Raw genomic sequence first — 11,241 nt, 5'->3', positions numbered from 1 at the left:
ATGAGACTCTTTGCATTTGTGATCTACCACCTTGAATCACTCCCGCTTTCCCCACAAAGTTGAATCGAATAGAGTGGAACCACACAAATAAGAACGATACCACATTTTCACCCAATATTTTAAGGGACTAAGTGTATGAATTTTTTCACTTATTTGTTGTTCAACCTTCATTCTTCTACTCAATGTTAGATTATAACTTACATTTGATACATCACAATATTATCTCCCTCAAATATGAAGAAACTCTAGCCCGTGCTTGACACGGGTATCCATACTAGTTTCATAAAATTAAGATCAAAGTAGTGTGTTGAAGATGACTAAAAGACACAAGTACTTATACTTACAGGGATGGTTAATCGAATAGTTATAAACATTTGGATCTTATTCAAGAAAATAGATTTATATCTATTTCCATTTTCATATATAATTTACTATTTATGTAATCTCTAAGAAAAATTGTTCATTGAATATTTGAAAGTGTCGTTATCATAGGAATTTTTTTTTCACTTGAATGAAATATAAATTCATAATTAGATATATACTTCTTTTTTTTTTGTTGACAAAATTAGATATATACTTCTAAAAATGAACATTTGGGATAATAATATAAAATTTATCCAGAGTGGTGTATTAGAAAAGGAAAATTATGTATGTGAGATGAGCAATTGTCTTTAGAAAAAGATGCAATTTGTTTGGGCTTAAAACAAAACCAAGCTGGCCCAGCTGGAAGTGTAAAACGATGATGATTATCAACTTGCAACGTCGACAAAAGCGACGTCGTTTTTCGCAATATTTCTTGGCTCGTGAGTTGGAAGATTGAAGACGATGAAGAGAAAGAGAGAAGAGAAAGAGTGTATGGATATCGTGTGGCAAACTCCAGCAAATCCTCCTTTACCGCAAGATTACATCGTTCGAAACGGTAATTTCAATTCTCTCACAAGTTCCACACATTCCAATAACAACTTCGAAATCGAATTTTCATCATTAAATTCTTCTTATATCGTGCAGGAATTCGATTTGTTAGACCATACTACTTCGAATTCATCGCTCATGTTAGTTCGCTTTGTTCATTTTTCCATTTTTTATTTTAATTCTCATTACACTGTTAAAACCCTTGTTAAACCCTATAAATCTTCAATTTGTTGATGCTAGGTTAAAAATCGATGGGCGGGGAAAACTATTGTAGATTTATTCGCTGAGGAATTTAAAGGTCGACCTTATGAATATTATGTAAGTTTCATTTCTTAGTATATCATCAATATTAAGTTTGAGAAATGATGTTTTCACATCAAAATTTTGATTTTCAATACGACATTCTTACATTAATATTTTATACTATATGATGTTGCTCGCTAGCTCGGTTAGTTGATTGTTTGTATGGATCTTAGGTTAGTGCGGTGAAATGTGGAAGGATTCAAGTTGACGGTGAAATCGTGCCGGTTTCATACGTAGTTAAATCATCTCAAAAGATAAGCCATTTTTTACACAGGTTTGAAAAAACATTTGATGCTTTTCTTCATAGGTTGTGATAGAATTTGTGACTGATGCTGTTTTGGTTTCAGGCATGAACCACCTGTGATGGCTTGTGATGTTCCTATTCTTCATACAGAACCAGATGTGCTAACTGTTTGTAAGCCTGCATCTGTCCCGGTAAGTAAGTTTAATAAGTGGATTAGAAGAGTGCCCATGTAACTAAAACACATACAGGGCCCGTTTGGATTGGCTTATTTTTTAGCTTATGTAAAACAACTTATGAAAATAAATAAGCTTTTATGTATTATTCATATGATAGTTTATGGAAAAACAACTTATGAAGATACAATTTTCGTTAGCGAGAACTTATGAATTAACATAAAAGCTTATTTATTTGTATAAGCTATTTTTCATAAGCTAAAAAATAAGCCAGTCCAAGTAGGCCCGTAGTAATAGAGAGAATCAGCTTATCCTCTTCTCACAATTTCTTTACTATTTATATGATAGTCTGAAAAATATTTTGGTATTTAGTTACATTAAATCAAATAATCGATATAAATAATAAAAGTATTTTCTTTTTAAACAGTAAAGATAACAACCAATGATTACACTATAATTTCCACCGACAATTTAGACAGCTATTTCCAATCGTTACGTGTTTTGAATTATGCTTTTAATCTTCAATTTGAAATGCATTTGGTGAAATAATCTCCTAACTACGTTTTATAATTTTATTGTTTTTGTTATAAACTTTTAATTTTTTTTTTCTTATTCTTGTTGAGGTTATTTTACGTGAATATCTGATTAGGAGGCCATAGGTTTGAGCTGTTAAATCATCCTCTTGCAAATACAAAGTTAAGGATGTTTTCAATAAAGAATATATTAAATCTGACCCTTCCGTATACCTCACCATGAGGACTTTATAGCATTTGTTGCATAGTATTGAGAAGGATATTTGAGCATCATCATTTGTATGTATTTTAAAATTAAAATTTTAATATAACTGCCATGCCTTCGCATTGGCCGTCTGTAAGACAAATATTTGGTTCACTGCCAAGTGCCACGAGCAGCCATTCAGCAGCACTTATAACACTGTTTTGTTTTGGGTTTCCAGCTACTTTAAACGTTGGCAAAAGACTGAAATTATAATTTTTTAAATTTTATATTAGAGTTTGCATCAATCATTTTGGCTAATGAAGCTTTAATGTCTTTTAAATCTTAACACTCATTTTTTCTCTCTCACGCAGTTGCCACTACAAGAAAAAAAATTGAACACCATCCTTACACTTATTTCTTATGATTGGTCATATTCAATTTAAAAATGATGCTTTGCAATACTTTGTAGGCCTTTATTCCGGTAATCGAAGTCCTTAAATTTTAATGGATTTTCTATTAGTTGCCTAAGGGTCTGGTGCTTTGTAATGATAGTTTGCTTTGCATTTTACACACTGAACTAAAGCTGTGAATTTTAGCTGGTACATAGGTTCATCCATGTGGTCAATATCGCAAGAACACTGTTGTTGGCATCCTTCAAGCAGAACATGGGCTGGCGCCTCTGTTTCGTATCCAAAAATTCATTTTCAATCCATTATATAATCATTTCACCATAAAGAGGTGTATCATATAATGATAAGGTTGTCAGTTTGAAATTACATCGAAATATAGCTTCTCCCGTGCACATTTTGCATACTTATATTTGAATGTATCTATCCAATTTTTACTTTCATTTTCCCTTAATCTCTCAGAGTTTACCATTCTGTACTTGATTTTTCTTTTATATCCCGGACTTTATCGATTTTCGTACTTGCAATGTTCCTTGACATGATTGTCTCAGCTGTCCATCGACTGGATCGCCTTGTCTCCGGACTCCTTATTATAGCCAGAAATGCTACAAAAGCGGACAGTTTTAGACAAGAGGTAAGTTTGGGCTTGGACTTGTCTGGTTTTTCACTCTTTTACTTCTCTTACGTTATTTAATCTTAAATAAAGTTGAAGTTCTTTAATTTTTCATGACATTTAGTGAGCAATGTAGTTCATTTTGCTTAAGCATTTGAGCTGTCTGGTTTCTTGACTTTATAAATACCAATATTTTTAATAAGTAAATTTTCTGACTAAATATAGGAGATTTCATTAGTTCTTTTCATCAGAAAAATACAAGTATGACTTATGAATTATAATCTTTGGTGTGCTCTGAACAGCTAACTTGCGTATGATAAACATAACTAGCAAATTATGCTTGAAACTGGTATGAGTTGTATGACTTTTATATTGCAAGTTTAAATGTATATTTTTGTCCCGGAATCTAGTTTTACAAAAGTTGTTTGTCGACATATTCGTATAAATTCCAGACATGAGGACAAAAGGTTAATGGAATCTAGTTTTTCAAATGGTTCTGGTTGAGGTCTGATATTTTTGTATATCGAGCTTCTTAATTTCAAATATCCCCATATATATTATATCCAAAAATAGTGATTATCATGTAAACTCAATTGACCATTGTTGGCTGCAATTAACAAATGTCTGAATTCTAAGCTGCATATACAAAGCTATTGGTAAGATTTGTATTGGAAGAAAAAGAAAACAGAAAAGAAAGTTGTTCAGTTGCTGTGTGATGTACTCATGTTATTGATATCTGACAGAATTTCTTATGCTTGATTTACAACAAATATATCAACATCCAAAACTTTTTCCTACACCTCCATTATAACTGTAGAATTTGGTTGTTACAGATTGAGGCTGGCTTAGTCAAGAAACAATATATTGCAAAAGTAGTTGGGGAATTTCCCGAGGATGAGGTATTTTATTTGGCCTCGGATGAGTTACTATACTAATATCATTTATTTGCAGGGTTCACGTTGAAGAAATGAACCCTGCAAGTATTTATAATTGATAACAATGTGACATCATTTATTTTCGTTTTTTGTTTGTTAACATAGTATAGCATCATCAGGATTATTTATTGATTACTTCAATAATCCTTTTTCTGGAGTATCATTAAGGATTTTATTGACATTTAAAGAACTCGATTTGTTAACAGTGTCATTTAGACTATCATTTTGGGTCTAAAAGAGATAACCTTGGTTGGAGATGCATAAATAACTCAATTATGAGGCTTTGGTTGCATTCTTTATGGGGCTTAAGAGAGATTTTGACAGATGGTGAATAAGATGGATGCAAGATATATGTGCACTTTGCAGTTTTGTGTTTGAAAAAGCAATAGGATGGGCATGTGCAGGTGTTTATTGTCACATTGGCTAAATAATGCTGCACTACTGTCCACTGATAACAGTATAATTAATTGAAGTTACTAACTGTAATATTGCCATAATGAGAACGGTTGTTGAAACTTAAAACCTTCAAACAGTACTTGGTTTGAGTTTTAAGAAGTGTGCACATATTGTTGGGCATGTTTCTAAAGTATGAAAACATAAAGTAACAACTAAACATACCCTGGTTAACCAATTTTTTTTTTATCTAAGACGACTAGTTATTTGTTTGTACTTCAAAGAACTTTCATTTCCGGGCTGTGTTGAATTTAGCAATGAATGATTAAGTTCTGTTCTACCAGTCAAAATTGAGATACTATTCTCTTCATGATTATGTTTTTACCTTTCAGATAATTGTTGATGCCAATATAGACTATAATGCTCGAGAAGGAAGAAGCACAGCAGAGGTGAGGCCTTTGGTTCTATATTGTTTCATGGTAGAAAAATCTAGGGCCTGTTTGATTTAAGAAAACATTATTTTTTTTTCACTAAAAATTTTGAACGTCACTTTATTTCAACCTCTTTTTTATTTTCACATATTTGTACATGAAATGGTGAACACGAGATTCTGTTGTTTTGTTTTCACCTTTTTCATTACAAATTCCTAAAAATAAAATGAAAACAGTGTAACATTATTCTTATTATCAGTGAATCGGAAAGAACTGCTTTTATGATATAGGTTATTTTTAGGAGCTAGTTTTCTAGCTTCAGAGAAAAATATTCAAGCATATATATTTTAGTTCCGTGAAAAACTTTTTTAACTGAAGTATTTTTGCTTTAAAATGACTCAAATAAATGATACCGTATAAAACATTTATTTTTAGTGTGTTTGGTTCTGCGGTGATATAAATTGTTTTTGGATAAAAGTGAGTTGAATGTAAAGTGATTTATGTTTGGATGTATTTATGTAAATGTGGATTTAACAATAAATTTAAGGCTAAAATCAATTGTAGAAGCCGAAAACTACAAATTTTAAATTTTAGCTTCAAGTAGAATTAATTCAACAAGCAAAATCAATTATCTTTTAAATCATCCAAACATGATAAAATCAATTCTACAACCTCTAGAATCAATTTTGATCACTCCAAAATTGAATCCAAACATACACTTGACCTTTATCTAAATGATCATAAACTATATTTAGTAGTGATATAACAACCTTTCCTTCAAAAATTGTTAGATACCTTTTAAGATTTTGATCACCAGTATAGAGTTTCACACTCTCATACCTATTATATGAAAATCTTTATGACCAATATATGTTGCATTCTTTTAGTAAAATCAAATTAAATTACAAGATAGATGGATTATGTATAATGCTGATATCAAGCCAAAAGGACTATTGCGAGAAGGACACACGCTAGAAATATAATATAAAAATTTAAAACCTCTTGGGTGTCCTCACCATCAATTGAGTCTTTAAGGATAGTTCAGAAAACAACATGGGTGTTGGCTATTGTATTGGTTATTATGACGTTCTGGTAAAAACTAATCATTGTTGGAAGAAAAATGAAATTGATACATTCTATTGATAATTAAAATTCAAAGTGGCGGCAAGGCAGGAAATTATCTTATATGATAAATCTAAGTGAATATATGTTTGATAATGAAGGTCAGAGACTCTACAAAAGGGAAGGTTGCCTCCACAAAATTTACCCGGATTAGTAGCAATGGTACTCATAGTATTGTTTTATGCGAACCAGTCACTGGCCGCACTCATCAGGTAAAAAAATTGTTGGCGGATTTTATTGATACTTCTTCTCCAGACTTAAGCTGCTTATTTGAGTACGCTTTCTATTTTAGCTCTATTTTAATATTTTTCCGTAGTGTCGATCTTTTTAGCATGTTGATGTAATTCCTTTCATGTATCTTTTATATCTTTATTCTAAACATTACTTTCCAACCAAAAAACATTGCTGGTACCTTCAAGGGGTTTTGATGCTGAGCTGTTGCCATTTGCATGGATATATTTAGCATGTGAACTTCCTAGTGATGTGTCACAACAGTCACTGACAACACATTCCTGATTAGGTCACATGCTTCAAGCCAGTCATGCTATCCCAGCGTATATACACATATATGCTTGCCATTGTTTCATTAATAAACCTTATAGAGAATATATGTAATAAAGATAGAATGGAAACTGCCGAAGCAGTTGAAAATGTGAAGTCAACAATCAACTAAATGCATCCTGCACTTCATCTTATTTAAACCTAATACTATGCAAATATCGGAGCTAGTAAGTACCTACCTTTTGTGTAGATACGCGTTCATTTACAGTCTTCTGGACACCCAATAGCCAATGACATGCTGTACATCTCAGAGCAGACTGTTGATAGATCTATTAATGGGTCAACTGCTGATAGATCAGCTCGCATATCTGATGCTTCTTTGACATCAAATTTCGGTGAAAAAGTGCCCAAAGATTGTCAAGAAAATTCCAATGAGGAGTTTAGCATTGATCCTATGTGTACCAACTGTCCAAATTTGGCACCGAAGGGGTATGCAATTCTTTAACTTCATAAAAAGCAAAAAATATTTGCTACTTGCTTTGTATTGTACTAACTTGAAAAGAAAGTTAATACAGATTATTTCGGGTTCAAGCCTATGCCTAACTGTCTATAGTATAATGATGTTGGTTGTGAGGGTAGATTTTTAGTTGTGGTCAAGCCCTCATTGTTATGTCACTAGTCGAAGTCATAATAGAGAAACCTCTGATACAATGCTTACATTACATGTTTTGACCCAACCCATGTACACCCCTAATTTTTGGTAATGAAAAACTTTCTATACAAATATGGAGACATTGCTCATTCCACTGTTGATCCAAATAAATGTTGAAAGTCTCTGGTGCAACAATATGACCTTTCCAAGACATTTAGTTAAACCACACGTTAATGATTTTCCTTTTCTCTGTTTTTCAGTTTTGTTTTCTATTTATATTTATATTTTATGGAATGTAAGCTTACATGTGACTTGTTGGTTTATTTTATGTTAAACTTCCAGTAACTTAATCTTGTAATCCAGTGGTTTCTACTCTGCCTCACGAACACCATTGTATTTTTTTAACCTCAGACAGATCTATCACTAAATATATTTTGCCAAATTTTAAATTGTAGATATGATACTGATGAAGAAGGTTTGTGGTTACATTGTATGCGGTACTCTGGACCTGGATGGACATATGAATGCCCATATCCTGATTGGGCGAAACTTTAGCTAGATACAGCTGCAAACAAATATACGACAACTCTATCCGACAATCAAACCTAATAAACTTGGGTTGATCCCAGGTTATTTATACGTCATGGACGTTTTTTATCTGAGCTGTGCAGGTTAGCGAGCAGGTTATAAAATCTTGCTATTATTAAGGCTCATTAGAGAGGAAACAGAATAGTCATTGTTATTCTTTAGTCCCTGCTATAGTGAGGGAAAAGATCTAATGATGGGATGTTTTGTATTTAAAGATGACCATATACTTCATTAGTGCAAGTTTACTCAATTTCGGTCAAACAATGTTTGACTACACTTGAATGCATTGCATTTGTCAAGGTAATGGGTGGAAAGCATAAACCAAGTTTTATAAGGAATATGTTGTAACAGGTGCCTGCACTTACGGACCAATTTCAAAACAAGATGCAGTGTTTGTGATTGTCACGTTTTATTTTTGTATAATTGATCATGTTAATCAGGATTAGTTTTTGAAAGTGAAGTGCAACTACAAACGAATTTTGTTAATAATATTAGGTGTTCAAATCTTTTTTTTGACAGCTAGGTGTTTGAATCTTATAATCTACTTTGGGAGAAATTTTAGTTCAAAGACTGAAAAGGAAACTTGAATTTGTTACAGACAATTAAAATTGATAGTTCTGTCCTAGTGCTTTCCCAAAAAAATAGCATTTCCCAACTCTCAGGTTTGAACCAGACGTCCAAAGTTTGGTATTCATACTGACTTGAGTCACCACTACTCGACAAATTGACAGCTTTCTTGCACTTATAGACTATAGTATAATGTTTGAAGCTAATTTGTAAAGGAACGCTAGTTTCAGGAAAAGTTTATAAGGATAATTTTTTTTTTGAAGGAAAGGATAATTTTTTATTATGTGTTGTCAATAAATTCTTAACTCGAAACGCAGTTTCTATAAATTATTATAATTTTTTTTTCTGAAAGAATTATTATAATTTCTTTTCTCTCTCATTATGTAAACATGAAATTTGTTTTGTTGAAGGATATAAATAAATTTGGCCAAGTTGAGGGTGTAATGGTAAAGCCATAATATCCCCGGTCCTTGCCGCAAAATGTATCATACGTTAACTTTGTAAAAACAAACTCGTAATTAATACTCCCTCCGTTTCAAAATGAGTGTCGTTTTAGGTGTTTACACACATATTAAGAAATGCAATGATTAAAAGAAAGAGAATGATTATTTTACCAAATTATCCTTATTAACTATTGGTTAATTTTAAAAGTAATACTTTGGAAGTAGTGTGCAGAGTATTAATTGGAGGGTACAATTGAAAAGAAAAAGTTATTATTGCATTGGAAACTGAAAGCGACATTCATTTTGAAACAAATTTTTTTAGCTAAAGCGACACTCATTTTGAAACGGAGGGAGTAATAAAATACTTCTTTGGAGTTTATGCTCAATCATATAGTAAAATCTAACTGTGGATTAGTGCGTTGTGTCAATATCTAAAATTTGCTTGATACGATAGGTGCAATGTGCATGCCGAGGATACTAATTAAAAGATTAAGAAATGTATGAGTGTCATTGGAATATTGGATTGGTCAAGTAATACTTGTTTATCTGGAACATTAAATCTCCCCATCTCCCTATTGAAGTTGTATTGAAATTTCATGTTATCAAAATATCCGGGTAGATAGTTAGATGTATACATGTGTTTGGACACCTCATTTGCACGAACTAATTTTTAAGAGTGAGATATATAAATTCATTATGACACAATGGTTACGTTAGATTGGAACATAAAAAATATCACAACTATCATGCGTAAGGATGAAATATTTTAAAAAAATATGTAAAACCCAAGTAGAAGGAAGCGTGTAAAACAGGTCGAAAAGGTTGGAGCAAGAATGGTAAGATATGTTTCGAAAAAAAGGTAAGAATGGTAAGATATGATTGAATCATGTATGAGCTAAGCAAGGGCCGGTACAAAGTTTATGTATGACACATGGCGGTACAAAGTTTATGTATGACACATGGCGTAACCTTAGTCACTGAAAAATAAAATAAAATCAGAACCATATATATACTACTCCCTCCGTTTCAAAATGAGTGTCGTTTTAGCAGAAAAAATTTGTTTTAAAATGAATGTCGCTTTCAGTTTCCAATGCAATAATAACTTTTTCTTTTCAATTGTACCCTTCAATTAATATTATGTTACACTACTTTCAAAATATTACTCCCTCCGGTCCTTATTATAAGAAAAAGTTGACTTTTTAGGTTCAGAGAATAATTAATGTATCTTATTGTAAATATAGACTAGATACATCATTTATACAATGAACCAAAAAAGTTAATTGTTTCTTATAATAAGGACCGGAGGGAGTATTTTTTTCTTTAATGAAAAACAAACCAATAGTTGATTAGGATAATTTGGTAAAATTGCTATGACATTTGACTACTTTATTCCATTCATTAATATGTGTGCAATTGGCTAAAACGACACTCATTTTGAAACGGAGGGAGTAATAACTTAAGCATTATCAAAGACAGCATTATGAGATAATCATTGGCATAGAGTCGAGTTTAGCCACTTAAATGGGAAAAAGGCAAAAAAATGGAATCATATCTAAGGACTAAGGGCCACATTAGTGGCTGCCCCCTGCCTAGTTTAATGTACCATCTCATATATTGACATATGAATAAAAACACACAAAACATTTGAAGAAGATTGACTTAAATTGATAGATATGACATTAACATATACGGTGTTTCAGGAGATTTAAAATCGACTAAACAAGTGGTTCATTACATCATCCTTATCTTTCCATTGCATGCTTGCAAATTAAATTGTACGATTGAGCACTTAACCACACCTAACCAAACAACGCACGTACATGCATGGCATGTCATGGTGCTTTCTTTCAAATAAGCAACTTTTTGGAATAACATTGGTTCACTCATTTGCGTAAAGCCTTAAAATGCTTATCTTGAGAAGCATGATCATGATGAGTCTCATTTATGTGGCCCATTCTTTTGTTTCATGTTAAGTTAGTGCTTATTATTCATGCATTTTTCTCTGCCTAACATAATTAATTTTTGGATTTATCCTCACTCATTAATTAAAACTCCATATTGTTATAGACATTTGGAGAAAACTCATTCATATATATTTTTTTGGTATATCTTGATTGGAACGCAACATCTTCATTCATAAAAATTAAATTCACAAACCCCACGAAGATTTGATGGAGAGGAAGATAGGATAGTAAAAAAAATCACAATTGCCTTGTTCTTCTGTTCACATGAAACGTCAT

General features: G+C 32.0%; 1 protein-coding gene across 3 annotated transcripts; it reads left to right on the top strand.

The window, feature by feature from the left end:
* The first annotated feature begins 802 nt into the window (after positions 1-802).
* Positions 803-8,273, top strand: LOC146941875 (Pseudouridine synthase family protein). 3 transcript variants are annotated; one of them, XM_085755724.1, is made up of 12 exons: positions 803-919; positions 1,009-1,052; positions 1,153-1,230; positions 1,394-1,489; positions 1,563-1,650; positions 2,957-3,035; positions 3,308-3,390; positions 4,203-4,268; positions 5,090-5,146; positions 6,352-6,462; positions 7,002-7,240; positions 7,859-8,273. In XM_085755724.1, exons 3-12 carry the CDS (start codon positions 1,220-1,222, stop codon positions 7,956-7,958), a joined length of 930 nt encoding a protein of 309 aa, XP_085611850.1. In that variant the 5' UTR covers positions 803-919; positions 1,009-1,052; positions 1,153-1,219; the 3' UTR covers positions 7,959-8,273. The 3 variants fall into 3 exon arrangements, with proteins under 3 accessions (XP_085611850.1, XP_085611847.1, XP_085611849.1); XM_085755721.1 differs by having other exon boundaries at positions 1,389-1,489; XM_085755723.1 differs by lacking the exon at positions 4,203-4,268 and having other exon boundaries at positions 1,389-1,489.
* Positions 8,274-11,241: the final 2,968 nt, after the last annotated feature.

This window comes from Medicago sativa, chromosome 3, assembly GCF_051527215.1.
Source record: "Medicago sativa cultivar Bolivia chromosome 3, Bolivia_mono, whole genome shotgun sequence".
Classification (NCBI taxonomy): Eukaryota; Viridiplantae; Streptophyta; class Magnoliopsida; order Fabales; family Fabaceae; genus Medicago; species Medicago sativa.
Note: the sequence above shows the minus strand (reverse complement) of the source record. Positions and strands in the feature narration are given on the sequence as shown.